The sequence below is a fragment of the Pieris rapae genome, chromosome 17, assembly GCF_905147795.1.
Source record: "Pieris rapae chromosome 17, ilPieRapa1.1, whole genome shotgun sequence".
Taxonomy (NCBI): domain Eukaryota; kingdom Metazoa; phylum Arthropoda; class Insecta; order Lepidoptera; family Pieridae; genus Pieris; species Pieris rapae.
This window is the reverse complement of record NC_059525.1, coordinates 9,773,595-9,790,287: the sequence shown is the minus strand read 5'-3', so window position 1 is coordinate 9,790,287 and position 16,693 is coordinate 9,773,595. Positions and strand designations below refer to the sequence as shown.

Genomic DNA, 16,693 nt, shown 5'->3' with positions numbered 1-16,693 from the left:
AGACATATTGTCCTACAAATTGCGCGGTACGTTATCCTGGTCCTGGTATTGTTTTCGACATGTATTAATTAATAATAATTGTTATATTTTACTTATCATTCAAAATCTAATAAAATATGAATTTTCGGATACTATATATATATTTATAAATAAATTACAAGGCTTAGGGCCTGTTTCACAATGTATGGATAAAGTGCCAAATAGCTATGCAACACATAAATTATTTGAAAGATAAAAGTTCCAAATAAGATACTTCGAATTTCATGACGTATAGCGCTATCTGACAGTCGTGAAACGCAAAAATACTATTTATCATACCAATAAGTAACAAATAGCTTATTCGGAACTTATCCGGACATTGTGAAACAGGCCCTTAGTCAAACTGACAGTTCGTATCTACAAATTTAGTTTTTTTTTTTTTTTTTTTTTTTTTTTTTTTTTTATGGCCCGCACGGTTTGTGCATTGTGGCCCAGGGTCAAAACAGGGAAACGGGTAAAAAAAAATAAATGTATCGGATGAAACGGAATTAAGGAAAGGAAAATAATCTATAAAATAAAAGATCAATTCTTATAGAGATAGATATAAAAGGAGTGTAAGAAAAGATATTTACATATATACACATTCATAGGATCTAAATTTTTATATCATTACTTAAGATAAAAGCTGCTAAAAGTTTATATATATGTGGGTCCATTGTTGAAAGTAAACAGGATATGGATGAAGGGAAAGGAATTTGAAGGGAAATGAGACCGTCGATAAGAGCCGACCGTTCGCGCCGAGAACAAACAAAAATGATGTGATTCAAATCAGCTTCAGCATATCCACATTCGCACGTAGGGTTGTCAATAATATTAAACTTAGCAAGGTGAGCTGGGGTGCAGACGTGTCCCAGACGCATACGAGACAGTATTGTTGTAACTCTTTTACCGAATCTCAGTCTCCAAAACCAGGGCTTAATGGGTATAGAAGGTTGAATAGCACGATAATGGCGACCTTTTGAACGATCTTGATTCCAGGATTCAGTCCAGGAATTCCGGAGATAAATCCCAGAAAGAGCCATCAAGTCATGCGCATAGTTTCCAAAAATATCCACATCTCCACTATCCACTGCCTCATTGGCAATACGGTCGGCTTTTTCGTTTCCAGATATTCCACAGTGACCAGGAATCCATGCAAACGATACGGAATAGTTTTCTTTCAAACATTTCAATAGTAAGTTTCTAATTTCGGAAATGACAGGGAATTGATAATGTGATCCAAATGGGAACCGGGCCAGGGCATTTAAAGAACTAAGTGAATCTGTAAAAATTACAGTTTTTTGAAGTTTCAGTAGAAGGATGTATTCTATAGCTTTGAATAGGCCAATACATTCGCCAGTAAACACGGAGGATTCAGGAGGGAGTTTAGTTTTTTGGACAATATTGTAGTTAGAATGTATTACACCAACACCTACACACCCATCACTGGAATGTTTAGATGCATCTGTAAATATTCGATGCCATTGTGGCCACTTAGTATCAACAATATAATTAAATGTTAACTTTTGGTTTTTCTCAATTTTAACTAGACCTATGCTTGTATGTATATCAGGAGAGATTATAAGGGAATCGTAACTATATTTGAACAAAGGATTGGAAGTCGCTTGGTGAGTAGGAGCCTTAAGAGAAGTAAATCTTGTGTAACTTGTAACCAAACATGGTGTGCGTTTGTTTTTCCAAAATTGAGAAGTGTGGATTATATATGTCAGGGATGTCAGTTTAGGTGTAAGGATATGGTTACTAAATTGCATACAGCGGAAAAGGAATTTATCAGATAGAAATTGTCGGCGTAAGTTTAATGGTGGCTCTACACATTCGGTTCTCATACAATTGATTGGGCTTGACTTCATAGCTCCTAAGACTATTCTCATTGCTTTTGCTTGAATACTATCCAATTTTTTGAAAGCAGAAACATTTCCTGGTTCTAACAGGAAAGTACCGTAATCCATTACACTTCTGATTATGGCGTTGTAAATCAGTTTTAAGGAGTGTGAATGCGCTCCCCACCAGATGCCCGATAAACATCTAAGAATATTTAAATTTCGTTCACATCTCGCTGTTACATACTCACAGTGGGATACACCGGTGAGCTTAGAATCTAGAATTACCCCCAAGAATTTGACATTATTAGTTGAGGGAATCAAAACATTATCAAACTTTACCTGGATCGGGGGAGGCTTACGCATTCTGGAAAACAACACAACCCTGCTCTTGGATACAGATATGTCTAGACCATTCGAAGTCAGCCATGAGTTTAAAAATGAAAGGGAAGATGTTAGAATTTGACAATTATTTTCAATTGATTTGCCCGATTTGTATATAAGAAGATCGTCTGCATATTGTAGTACATTTGTTGATGCCTGCAATGATGTTTCTAAATCATACGTATAGATGTTATAGAGCAAAGGACTGAGTACAGAACCCTGTGGTAATCCTTTCCATACGGTCCGAGATAGTTTGACATCTTCAATAAATAAATTTATGTATCTTTCACTGAGCATATCTATAATAAAGTTTGTTAGAATTGGTGGTACGTTTAAGCATAGCAGTTTTTCCCTGAGAACCGATATAAGAACATTGTCATAAGCTGAGCTTATATCTAAGAAAGTAGCTACTACTGACTCATTATTTGAAAATGCTAATCTTATGTCTGTAGTGAATATTGCTAAGCTATCCATTGTGCTTCTACTTTTTCTAAAACCGAATTGGGTCGTTGCTAATAGATTTTTACTCTCTAAAAACCATTCTAAACGGATTTTTACTAGGTGTTCTGCTATTTTCATTAAAACAGAAGAAAGGACAATGGGTCTGTAAGAAGAAGGATCATCGGTTGGCTTATTGTCTTTTAAAATAGGTATAATTGATTGAGTGATCCAAGATTTGGGAATGCACCCAGAAATCATAATGGAATTTATAATATTTAAGTACAGAATCAGCACACGGTCCGACAGATTTTTCAAAAAAGAATATGGAATCCCATCTTCTCCTGGAGTAGAGTCTTTTACCTTATTAAGCACACCTTTAAGTTCGATCAAAGAAAACGGAGCGTTTATTCCACTTAGGTCATCAAAAATGTAAGCAGGAATAGATAATGGAGGAAATCTCTGTTCCGGTACAGAAGGGGGAGCAAGATGATCCATAAACTGATCAGCTAGAGTTTTCGGTAATTTAGAAGAAGGAGAATTATTATATGCAGATCTAAATCTACGAATATTACGCCAGACCTCTGACGGGCTGACATCTGGACTAATGGAGGCACAAAATGATTGCCAACCATCGTATTTCTTTTTCTTAAACAATTTTTTAGTTCTACGGGCAGATTCTAAATATAACTCGAAATTTTCTTCTGACATATGCTCGCAGTATTTTTTTTCGGCCTGTTTTCTTTCTTTTATTGCAGCTGTACATTCATGATCCCACCAGGGAGGTGAAGGAATTTGCGATCGGATCTTAGTTTTAGTGCAAAAAGATTCATCGGCAGCTTCAATCAAAACCTGAGAAAGAATTTCTGCGGAGATCTGGCTACCTTCTTGAGAATAAGTATTAGTTTTCTGCTCTACTATTTGGTTGAATAATTTCCAATCTGCGTTGTTTAATCTGTATTTAAAACGAGGAGAGCGATTGGTTTTGATAGGTTTGTATGAAGGAAAAGTAATAACAAGTGGAAAGTGGTCACTACCATACGAAGATGCTAGAGGGTGCCAGTCCAAAGTTGAAGCTAAATCAGGTGAACATAAAGATAGATCAGGCGCACTTGCACCTTCGCGTGGACCAGTAACACGAGTTGGCAGCCCAGTGTTTAAAATACATATACCATGAGAATCTATAATATCTAATAATTGATCTCCATAATAGTTGGAAGAAGTGCTTCCCCAAGATTGATGTTGGCAATTAAAATCACCTAGGACTAAGAAAGGCCTTGGGAGGATGGAGAACAGTTGATTAAGATGAGAAAAAATATTTACATTAGGACGAGAAAAATAAATAGATACTATACAAATTTTATTTACAATAGCAGCAATGACTGACAAGTCATCACCGAATGAGGGAAGTGGAAATAAGGAATAGGGGAGATTATTTTTAATGACTATGGCAACACCGCCATAGCCGTCAGGTCTGTCCTGTCGGAGAATAACATAACCTGGAATTCGAAATGTCAATTCCGGGCGAAGCCATGTTTCCGACAGAGTTGAGACAAAAGGTTCAAATTTATTATGCAAATAGATTAAATCGTTTTTATTGCAGATTGCGCTTCTGCAATTCCACTGGATTATTTGTTCGCGTTCGGGACGCATAAGTGGATTTTAATTGAGTTAAGGAAGCAAGTGTTGGGCGGCGTTGTTCGGTTACATTGTTGTCAGAGTTAGAAATGGATTTTATTTCAGTCAAAAGTTGGATAACATCAGAGATTGAGAACATTGTTTCATTATTGTTGTCGTTACTGTTTATTAAAGCGACCCCGTTAGGAGAAGCTGGAGCATCATAGTCCTTTATTAAACTGAAGTGTTCTGTTTTGTTATACCCCAGTCGTTTTAGTTTGGGGGTTGTTGGTTTAACAAATATGTTTTTCTTATAAGATCTACTATACGACGGAATCGAGGAAGAGGAAGGCGATACAGATGGCACAGGAGAATTAGGAGAATTATGCATGTTTGAAAACTTTACTATTTCAGCAAAAGATTTTGACACAGGATCATACACTTTGTTTGCTTCTGCATAAGATACACATTTCTGAGCCATATATAATTTAATTTTAGTCTGTCGTTCATATTCTGGACATTTCCTATTTGTAGCAAAATGTAGACCTGAACACAGACAGCAAGATGCTGCATCATCTTGTATGTTGCATGTGTCCCCAGTATGGCCTTGGCCACACTTGTAACATCGGGGTCGAGAGTTACAATTGGACTTAGTATGACCAAATCGGCAACAAGAATAACACTGAATAGTGGGGTATGAATAAAGTTCCACGGGTAGGGCATTGTAGCATACAAACACATGTTTTGGTAGAGCTTGGCCATCAAAAGTTATAACAACAGTCTGTGATGGCTTCCACTCAGGTGGGGAGCTGTTACGCACTTTATAATTTAGGCGTCTAATTTTTATTATTCCTCCGCTGCCTACAGGTAAGGAGATATTGTCTAATATATCTTCAGGAGACCATTCTGCGGGAATACCTCGCACAAGCCCCATTCGAGTCACATTAAATGAAGGAATAAAAGCTTTAAAATTATTAATTGTCAGGCAAGGGTTATTAACAAATTCATTTGCAAATTTGTGGTCTGAAAATGATAGGGAAATTCGGTTTCTGCCTATCCTTTTAATGCTACCATTAATAATGTTTTTAAATGAATTTTTCTTTAGGAAATACCCAAATTGGACTGGGTGCAGGGAGGCGATGCCAGTATCTGAAGAAACTTTTTGCACATGAACTACAAACGGCCCTATGTCATAGGCCTCATAAAACGATCTGCCTGTAGGATTTTTTGGAGACTGAGAACTATCTGATGGGGGGTGTTGTTGGATATTAACAGTTACACTTGTTTTATGTGCTGGGTCATGTTTTTGCTGAAAACTATCTATATCGTTAGCGTTCTTAATCTCAGTACATAATGAGGGAAATTCAATATCCGGTATTTGGCACGAACAATCAGTCTCTTTTTGCTTGTTACGACGCGTCGGGTCAAATCTTTTTTTCCTCTTATTACAATGTTTGCAAATTTTACCTAATCTCATTCTTTTACGGTCACTCCGTTGATCCACATCTGTGTCTACACTGGACTCGTCCAGTTTAGAAAATCTATTTTCTACTACAATATTACATGCAACCTCGGGGGGCGAGCCCCCGATATCCGGGGGCTCGTTCATTTTTTCGCCTGATTCCAGGCCTTGAGGAAAAAGTATAAAAACTTACCAAATATTGAAGAATATATACACAAATTAAAAAAATAAACAATATAGTTAAACTACTACATACAATTATATACAAATTGATCTTTTATATCAATTAAATTAAATTTATAAATTTTACTAAAAAACAAAACTCCCGCCACGACCAACGTTTCCCGCCTTTTTTCCTACAATGTCAAAATTTAGTTTTCGACTTTCTACTATCCTAAAGGGCTATTACACTACGCGATATTCAGACAGTCTTAGTAAGACTGTCTTAAAATCTAATTAGCAAGCTCACTATTACACGGGACTGAATACCGCAATCCGCATGCTAACTCATTTTACTCATTTGCAAAGCGTACGTAGTCACTGACGGATGTCGCCATGTGACTTAAGCAACTACCTTAGAGTATGAGTTGCCGAGTTTGAATGTCTATTGAAATGTTATATTAGTAATTTATATTATTATATGTAATTTAATAGTTACTCCATACATTCAATATGGCATGTCTCGGTACAAATCAAGAACAGAACCAGGCAGGCACACTTTAGTATGTTGTCATTAGAGAATCGCAGAAAATTTATTGATACATCGTTTGCAGCTAAGATATTCTATTGTGATGAATTCGCCCTATTCGATTCTCGGTGTATAATAATAAACGCCTGCTTTGTTACAACAATAATTAAGTATATTTCCAACACTTCTTCTTCTTAAACAACCACACAGCTTACAATTTTACCATCATCATAGTCATTATGTTTGTAACTGTCGGTATCGAATCAATCAACTAACTTACATCGAGTAAAACATATTAAACAAATACAATCATCAAATAATCTATACTGTAAATTATAAATATATTAATTATAAACATAATAAAAATGTAAAGTAATAAGATATCATCATAAATTCGTTACATCGTGAATCAAGTACAATCATCAAAATAAAGTAGCTTGTAAATTGAATATAAATATTATTTAAAAATAAACGTGATTTAAATAATAAATTTGTAAAATAATAACAAGTAATCTTAAATTCATTACACTATAATAAGATTGATTGTCCGAACCTTCTTTCTAAATCTAAGATTCATGTACCCTCTCGATACCCCAGGCATCATTTGTCCCTCCTTTCCGTAGAACGCGTTTTGGTCAAAGCTCTCCGATATCCAGATTAAGCATTCTGATAAACAAGCTGGGTCTGGATATCCATAGTTGCTCCCCTCACACATTAAAATCGATTTTTGTTTAGTTTTTTGTAATTGTTTCTTTTTTGTAATGATTGTTTTGTTTAATAATTGCTTCGATTGATATTTGTATTTGCTCTAATATTATAAATATAAAATTTGTATGAATGACACGTTTGCCTCTTGCCGTTGCGCTCACACAGATGCAGTGACCGCCGTATTCAGAGATTGTAAACCTTTTAGTCATAACCATAAAGACATGTGGTGGTGCACATGTACTTTGGTTTGTTTTGTTATAAGTAGTATATATGTTATAGTATAGTATATAAGTAGTAACGTATCTGGCGAAACATCTGATAGTTCAGAAATAGATGCCTCTGACTAAAATTAAATGTTTTTGATGTGAAATCAAACAAGGTACAGTCTAAATGCAGTAGTAAATTTCACATTAAAAATATTTAATGAAAATAATGTTTATTCAACAAATAGTCATCGTTATCTGGAAAAAATCGTAATATTTTATTTTATCATTATGACATATTTACCTGGTTCCTATCACACTCTGTTCTTTTCTGCATATTACTTTTACAAAATAATGTCGATGTTTCACATCTACCAGGCGTCCCGTGACGGCTCACATTTTTTTACCAATGTATCAGTGTGCCGAGCGTTGGCAAACTTTATCTATAAAAAATAAAAAACATTCCAAAGTACTTTTTTTTCTTGCGAACACGCCATGGTGCACGCGGCCTTAGCAAACAAACATGTACGAACGTCTTTGCTCTGCGACTGCCGCACGCTGACTGAACGGTTAAGCGTCTTATTACACTACACGATATTCAGCAAGTAAGCAAGTAAGCACCGCCGAACCCATTCGGTCGGTCTAATTAGACAGGCTAACTTGCTAACTCTTATTACATTAGGCTAAATCTTAGTAAGACTGTCTGAATATCGCGTAGTGTAATAAGCTCTCTACTGTTAAGGCATCTTTATTAAAGCCCCTGGGGCCAAACGGCACTCAAAATGATTAACATAATTCACTGGACTCACTGTAGCTGGTCACCCCGAACAGTATTATAGTCTATGGCTGGATTGATTATTTATAGATGTGTATTGTGTATCTTTGGAAACTGAATACTGATCAACATTCAACAGTTAAAATATTTCATATTAGTGAAACCTATTGTGGATACATCCAATGTGTTTATTTTTTATTGTAAAGATATATCTGTTTTGTTTCTAAATAAATAAATAAAATTAGTGAACATGCTAAAAATATAAACCATAAGTCAAAGAACTTTTTAATTAAATATGCCTCCGTAATTGAGAATATATTATGTTACCTTGAACATTACATTTTAAAAACATCATACATAATGTTATTATTAATATATATGGATTCATATTTCTAGTTGCCCAAATAGAAAATAGATATAAAATATTACATTTGGTATGGTGGATATATTACTGAATAATAAATAATACAATGTTTGTATAGTGTGACTAACCTAATTTATATTCAGGCAACCATTGGTCACATTCTTACAGCACTACACACACTGCATCCTTCACGAATACCATTTGGCAGGCATTCTATATGAAATGAATGCCTGCAATTGTAAACAACTAAGTCAGAAGCATTTGATAGATCTCGCATAATTATTCGTCTCTGGCAAACACTGCACAAAAAGTCATCAGTGACAGATATTCCTCTCTGTTGATTTATTATCATCTTTTCATGTAATTCAAAATAATTTCTCAAAGTTATAACTTTGCATGCCTCTTGCACAGACATCTGTAAGTGATAGTCACACATCATTTTAACAAGGGATTCTTTAAGGTCTTTTATTTTGCATCCTTGCTGTATATTTTGTATTAAAATCCTGGGGTCTACATAATTTCCTATTCTTTTTAGCAGTAAAGTTACACAATCTGGCTTATCAACTGTTTGTTTTATAAGATCACCCCATAATTCTCTGTCATTATGTTCCTGGCAAAAGTTTATGGCTTGATTGATATCTTTTAAATTTTCTATAATAATCTGTAAAGCTTCTCTTGTGTTTCCAATTCGTCCCAGCAAGAACACCATCTCAGGGTAGAATTCATTATCATGGCATATATCCAAAGCCTCCTGAATTGGATAATTATCACTACATTTCAAGAAAGGTAACAACTTTTCCCTGGCATATTTAGCATACAATTTCACCAACTTTCCATGATAGTGGCCATTTGGCTCTACTTTGCTATATGAATCCAAGTATTTAAAGAGGTACAAATCATGGTTTCTCAGTTGTTCCTCCACCACTTCAATAGGAATTTTTGCTTCTTTGGATTGGAGTAGAGGAATAGCAGTATCACAGTCAAGATTCATTAGGTCTAAGATTTTGTCATATATAACAGAGTACATTTTATATTGAGTGATTAATTTAAAAACATTTTTATGTTGAATTTTCAAATATGCCGTCAAAGCTTTGTCATATTTTTTTTGATAACAATATAGAAGAGCTAATGCTTCTAGGTAAATATTCTTATCTACTTCAGTTGTCAACAAATGCTCTAAAACTTCTTTTATAATCACACCTGTTTTGTATAGGGCAGGATTCCATTCTTGTACCAATTTCAACAGTCCTACAGGATCTACTTTCAAATATTCATAAATAATAAGTTCATATATGTGTGAACTTAAGGCTTGTTCTGGATTTCGTGGTATGTAAGCACTAATTGTTCTCAGTTGATTAACTTCAGCAAATTTTAGAATTTGATTTTCCCATAAAACTTTGTCGTTTTTACAGATTCTAGCACATAATATTGCTGCTTCTTCAAATAAATGCTCCAACAGCAAGTGGTCTAAATACTGCACACCTACAGTAACAACAGAATGTTTGGAAGTTCTACCTCCTGCTTCTTCTAAGACTGTGATAGCTTTTTCATATCGTCCATGATCTATTAACCAGTTTACTCTGTCATCAATATCATAAGGGCTTGCAATAACTATATCTTTTGGTGACACAATAAAAAACCGACTCTCCTCAATAAGCATATCCAAATAATAATCATTACATGAGTATTCTTCATATCCCCTTATATTCAGACTATCGGTAGAGACTTCACAAAACTCACAATCTTTGTAATCAGCAACAGATAACACAGGTCTTTGTGTTTTTCCAGTTTCAGAGTCAGGCTCTTTGGGCACTCCCAACAAGACAAGTTGATCATTAAAGGGACCTAAACCACTAATGAAATAGTCACTTTGAAAGGTATATACAGGATCAACTAAATACTCAGTGACATCTCGTGTTTGTAGTTCAATTAGACTCCTTTTTCTAATAATACATATCCTAACAGTATCAACCCAGCCTATCATTAGGGTGTTATGGGCAGACCAGAGTAAATTACATCGAAAATCTTCTATTGACCTGTTTAGGGCTTTTTCCCATTGAATAAGTCCCAACGAACATCTGGCAACTAAGTCATAAACTCGAACACCAACTTCACTTGCCCAAGCCACAAACCGGTCATGCCAGGAAATAGCTTGAACATATCCTTCACATTCACAAAGGACTGTACTACGTAGACGATTCAAAAATGTTTTCTCATATAGGGTTAGTTTATTATCTCCTGAAACAATTGAACATGATGTATAATTAATGTAATTTATATTCAATATGAATAATTACAGGATCTGTTATAAATGTTCAGTTCTGATTTTACATGCCTTGCAGTAACATCTTACAAAAAGCTTGATATTTTTCTTAAGGCAAGTTAGTGCATGCCACCAACCTAAAACAATTATTGTTTTAAATCAAACCTAGCATTTTCAAATAATACACATATGCATTAACAATAAGCAACATTGCCCATTATTCAATATCAGATAATATATACATAAGTGACATAAGGTGTCAATCTAAAATCTACAATATACCTGTGAGAAATCTTCTGCCTGATCCTGATTTAAAATAGTTGGGATCCAACGCAACTGACTTCACTACTCGACCCAGAGTCAAGTTATGAGTATTTTCATTTGTATACAGGCCATAGACTAAAACTTTGCCATCATCAGAGCAGCTAGCAATATAGTCTCCGTTTTGATCAACGGATATCTTGTTGACTGCGATAGCGTGAGCCTGTAAGTCCTTGTGGTTGTGATCAGGGGATATTGGAACAGTATTTCCTTCATGGTCAAGCAAATGGATGACGCCCCATTGCGTACCAAGGCATATAAACTTAGTATGTACACTTATACAGCTGACTGCATCTTTTAATAGTATATTTTGCACATCATTACCCATTCTATCATATTTCAATTTTGGTTCCTCATCCGGAGGTAAACTATCACAACTTTCTAAGTTTAACGTCATATTGCATAACTATAATTAAAACAGTAATTTATGACAGCCTTTGCATTAAAGAATTATTCGTAAACAATGTTTCATTAAGTATTAATAATGAATAATAATATAAATCAAAAATCAAATGAAGGGAGAGACCACAGATATAAGTGACAAAACAATAAAGTATAAACATTATTGATGAATGATGACAGCTTTACATCTGCAGATGAAGTATCTATAGATCCAGTTAAAGCATGGCCGTGCAAGAGACAGCAATGGTTTTTTATATTGTTAGGGCGTTTTTAAATTATTCGTTTTAAATGGGTCTGTTGCCTGATATGATGATGGTGACACAGACAAACTAAGACGAATTTAAGGGTGAGAATAAATGCTTTTCTTAGTATGGATCCGTCGAAGGAAAGAAGGCAGGCCTTTGGCCATCGTTGGGCTGTTATGGGCTAATCCCATAACAGCCCTAAGGGCTAAAGGCTAATTAATATTAATAAGCTAGAATTTGTACGGTTCCTGGCTATGCTTTCGGGGTATAACTCCCATGATTGGGTTAATTGCACGGTAACACATAAAGAAAGTGCCTGCGTCATGCTGATAAGTAATGAAAATGTACAGCCAGGGCACGTACATTTACAGGAAGTCATCATGTTTGTAAATGAGCAAAATGTTCGCACGTACATAAAGAATAATCACGCTTATACTAAGAAAGCCTGAGTGAGCAAAATGTACAGCCTTGGCTCGTACAGAAATAAATACAAACCATGACCAACACAGGCTCAGTCAGTGTGCAAGTTTCCAATTCATTCATTTCGTTGAGATAGAAGTTATAATAAAATAAAAGTCTACCTTTCAGATATTTTATTTATATGTTGCTTTGAACGAAACATGATTGCCTCATGGGCGATATTCAGTTAACCTTATCAAGATCATATCAAATTTCCATTCACTGTGGCCCTTAAACGGTGCAATCCAATATGCACATAGAATGTTTATCATAATTCACCGAGTACTTGACTACATCTCGCCCAAAATTGAGAGATAGATACGAGTTTATTTGACAGTCTAATCGTGACAAACATTAGAGTGAGTGAATTTTGCATAGAGAATATAACCACTAGAGAGCGTATAGGCCGATTTCTTCTAAGCACACGACTCACTACTGCGGGCCGGGGGACGAAGGAGAATGCGCGACTGCAATTGGCCAGTTCAAGGTCAAGTTGCGTAGTATTGCCTATCGCTAGGGCTGCTCTACTTCATTAAGGGAAAATAGGCGATATCGATAAAAATTGATTACCTTTATCAACCAAATTTAAATAAAAATAAAAATACTCAATCAAAATCATAGAAATAATATTTAATCATAATCAATCAATTACAAAATAAAAAAAACAAGTAACTATTCTGTTGTTATTGATTTTTAAAATGAATTAATTTGGTGTATGTTTTTCGAATTAAAGTTTTAGGATCCCTGTTGTTCTTTGTAAAAAAAGATAAACGAGCGTCTACATATTTCTGAATTATGCATCTAGCTAATTCAATTAAATGATTTGTTGATTCTATTTCAAATTGATGAAAATTAATATCCGGGAATAAATTATACCCAATCAGAGATTTCAAAACCGATCTTATAAAAAAATCGGTATTATATTTCGAAGACAGCACTTTCGAACCACTCTCGTTGATCGCCCTCTTAATATAAATTTCACAACGACGACAAATTTCTATTACTGTGATTGATCCATACAATAACTTATTTTTAGTGTCCTTTTGAAATTGTAACGCGTTTTGATTTGGTACACCAATCAGCGCCCCAATGCAAGTTTGGCATTTTATTTGCTTTATCAGAGCATGGACAACGTAGCCGGCCATATATTCAACTACTTTTTCACCGAATTCAGAATTAGGCAACAATATTTCAAGGCTTGAAAAATCTAAGCTCTCAGTCTCAAGATCTATGTTTTGGTCTTTGTACCTTGTAGTAATATTAATGCGGTTAATTGCAGAAGTGCATTGCAAAATTGACATTTGACCAATAGCGCTGCAGTTGCCACTACCACTATTTTTTATTTGCGCATAGGTCAGGAGCTTCTTGTATATGCTTTCAAATACCCTAGCACTAGGATTGTTGTTTGATCCACCATGGCACCTTATACTTCCAAACAAGTGTTCCAAGTGGTCCTGGCTTATTTTATGTAGAGGAAGATATTTTAAGGTGCACTCTGAGTTCAGGATCAAGTCTTGGATGAGAGCAATGGCACTTTCTATACACACACAAAATCCTATGAATCCGGTATATCGAGGTGATTTAACGAGTTGAACTTCCTGTTTTAGTTTTCGTATAATTATGTCTGCGGTCATATTAAGTATAGCATCTCTGGCTGTCTTTAATTTAAATATAACATTCTCAGCGTTTTCTGAATTGACTGCTCGTTTTAAATCATATCCATGGGTGTGCGAGTCCAGAATATCAAAAAGGTCATTCATCATGTCCAGAAACTGTGTTGTGGGTGTGACTTCTTGAAAGTCATATAAATTAAGCTTATCTTTGCAAAATTTGAGTGCATCTGATACACTCTTACTAAAAATTTGGGTTGCTAAGCTTACCTTCATAATTTTAGTTTTAAAAAATATATGAGCAGCCCGTAGTCGATTGCCTAGATGAAATTTTTCCGCTGTTTGTAGGTTATGTAATTTAACGAGATATTCCCACGATATAATTTTGCCTTGTTCGTCCTTCAAATTCCTATAAAACTCAAATGCATTTCGTACTAACTTGATCATATGTGCCGGATCTAAAAACACCGCTATGTTTGAAGCATTGCAAGGATTTTTAAAAGTGGACTTTATTTGATTAACTTCAAACGAACAGCCTAACTTTTTAGCCATAGTAATATTTGCTGGGCAGCCGTCAAATGTAATGGCTTTGACGTTTACACCAGCCTCTTCTACCAAATGAATCGCCTCTGTTAGAAGAGCGGCTTTTTGTTCTGCATTAATTCCATTTATTAAAAAATATCCTATTGGAATTTTCCAAGATGCATTTATTGGCACCAGCAAGAAAACAAAGGCTTCTTTAGCTTCGTCTTGACAATCCGTTTGTAAACTAGCGCCAAAACTCACGTGGCCATAGTACCTTCTGCCTTGAGGATGATATTCAACACCGCTTCTGATTGCCATTTCATCGAATATGATAGTGGCGAAAATTTTGTTCTTGGATTCTCTGGCTTTCATTTTGATAGTATCTATTGCCTCCTTTGTAAATCCGGGTTTACCGTCAATGGATTGATACCAACTTCTCAGAGTACTTGTAGCAGGTAAACATGTGCTGAAACTTTGTCTAACGAAATTATACGCTTTCGGAGAATAAAAATGCAATGTTAAGGAAAATGCTCGTAATTCCGGTGAGTATTTAATTTTGGGTATATGTCCTGTTTTTGATTTTAATATTTGGCGTTTAACAATTTCTTGGTTTTGTACACCTATGCGACTTAAAATGTCTTCATTTTCTTGAGTAATATAAGATTTTTTAGTCAAAATATTCAAAATTTCTTTTAGATTCGCATTCTTTTTTGCCAATAATCTGTTTTTATCTTGAAGCCTCTTAACCTCTTTCTTTTTTTTACTAAGAGAATATATAAGATGGTCTATGTGTCGTTTCATTTTGCGTTTACGTGGAGTCAGGTCTACAATTACTGGGTCTATTTCTTTGTTACTTTTTGTTGAGCTCTGAAAAATAATAATATATAAGAAAAGAAAGAGGTAATGAGAAAAATTTATATTGAATTTTGCAGAAGTATTTTGTTAAGAAGAATGTAAAAATGAAGCTTACAGAAATTTCATGCAAAGGAGTCTGGTCTTCAGTTGATGTATTAGCTTCAACATGCACTTGTTTATTCGATAATGAACTCTGTAATTAAAAATGTCGGGTATTAATAAACTCAATTACATAAAAAATTTACCCATGGACTTATCGTCGAAACAATTTAACTTACGGCGGCGATATTGTGATGCGAAGGCACAGGTACATTAGCATTAGAGTCAGTTATACTATTTGGTGAAGCCTGTAAAGAAATAATGTTTTTTATATACATGATTTCACTTTTCCCAACCAACATTATATCAATAAAAACAAAACATACCAAAATAGGCAAAAACATCGTTGGTATCGCTGAACTAAACAGACGGCGGCGTTGTTTTAAATATTCAAAACAATCGGGAGTGAAGTGCCTTGAACATACAGCGCTGTACTTTGTTGGAAACCAATTCTCCCTATTAACTTTCTCTATCCACTTTTCTTTTAGTTCCGGTATCTTCGGAAATCTAAAATTAAAACATATGCCAAACACACAGATGAAAAAACCTTTTTAACATCAAAGACCACCGTACCGCCCTCAAAAACTACAAAGTGAACAATAATTACACAAAATGCACGCCATTGTATGTGTATAAGAATATGCGAACATTAGATTGTACCACCAAATCATTATTGTATCTTATTCTTGCAAATAAATATTATTATTATAAAAAAAATAACAACTAATGGAATATTATATATAATTATCAAAAATAGTCGGTAAAAAGTAGATCTCCTATCTATGATCTCTATTTTTATCACAGTATGTAAATTGTTTTTTTATTATTATTTTCGATATCGACTTTTAGCTATTAAAGGTAACAGCACTAATTTTTACGATATTAATGCGATATACGTACAAAGGGAAAGAAAGGGATAGACGCATTAGAATTGTCTAATAAAAGAACGAGACTTTTCCAAAAGACATCAACGCGCGACGCATCTCGTTTACCCAGCCACCATTTTAAACAGACCCCTGCGGTGGCTCATAATCATATTAAATAAAATTAAAAAATCGTGCTATTTACTTACCGATGAAAAGTTATGCCATCCTTTTTGTAACTAGATGTCTTGGAATGTTTCCCACACCATTTCACCGCGCATGAAGGCATTTTGCTGCGTTATAATTATTGCATAAAAAGTTTAAAAACTAAAATTTATCGTGCACACAGGTCAAACGCCTGGACACAACTAAAATGGTTACTTGTACCGCAGCCTACACATAGGCGACAAAATACTAATAGTTTTCGAGCGTCGGGGAACCGTATGCGCAGTCAAGTGGTTATATAGTCTTTGGAATTTTGCTAAATTGCTATCTCTTTCTGTCAATCATTTACGCTGTGGTTTTTTATGTATATATAAATTAAGCTCCAAAT

At 34.8% G+C, this 16,693-nt stretch overlaps 2 protein-coding genes across 2 annotated transcripts; both read right to left on the bottom strand.

The window, feature by feature from the left end:
* Positions 1-8,414: 8,414 nt before the first annotated feature.
* Positions 8,415-11,623, bottom strand: LOC111002372 (vacuolar protein sorting-associated protein 41 homolog). The gene is made up of 2 exons (XM_022272520.2): positions 11,044-11,623; positions 8,415-10,736 (listed from the first exon to the last, which is right to left on the bottom strand). The coding sequence occupies exons 1-2, from the start codon at positions 11,477-11,479 to the stop codon at positions 8,653-8,655; spliced, it is 2,520 nt and encodes an 839-aa protein (XP_022128212.2). The 5' UTR covers positions 11,480-11,623; the 3' UTR covers positions 8,415-8,652.
* A 2,807-nt stretch (positions 11,624-14,430) lies between these two features.
* LOC123689937 (THAP domain-containing protein 1-like) lies at positions 14,431-16,429 on the bottom strand. Its single transcript, XM_045632026.1, has 6 exons — positions 16,350-16,429; positions 15,604-15,784; positions 15,457-15,525; positions 15,294-15,371; positions 15,038-15,190; positions 14,431-14,451 (listed from the first exon to the last, which is right to left on the bottom strand). The coding sequence occupies exons 1-6, from the start codon at positions 16,427-16,429 to the stop codon at positions 14,431-14,433; spliced, it is 582 nt and encodes a 193-aa protein (XP_045487982.1).
* Between the last annotated feature and the right edge of the window lie 264 nt (positions 16,430-16,693).

Coding starts and splice junctions, on each gene's coding strand:
- LOC111002372 (XM_022272520.2), bottom strand. CDS start 11,479: ATGACGTTAAACTTAGAAAGTTGTGATAGTTTACCTCCGGATGAGGAA. Junction 10,737..11,043: donor AGGCAGAAGATTTCTCACAG/GTATATTGTAGA, acceptor CAATTGTTTCAG/GAGATAATAAACTAACCCTA.
- LOC123689937 (XM_045632026.1), bottom strand. CDS start 16,429: ATGCCTTCATGCGCGGTGAAATGGTGTGGGAAACATTCCAAGACATCT. Junction 15,785..16,349: donor GATGGCATAACTTTTCATCG/GTAAGTAAATAG, acceptor TTTTAATTTTAG/ATTTCCGAAGATACCGGAAC. Junction 15,372..15,456: donor CGCATCACAATATCGCCGCC/GTAAGTTAAATT, acceptor TTTTAATTACAG/AGTTCATTATCGAATAAACA.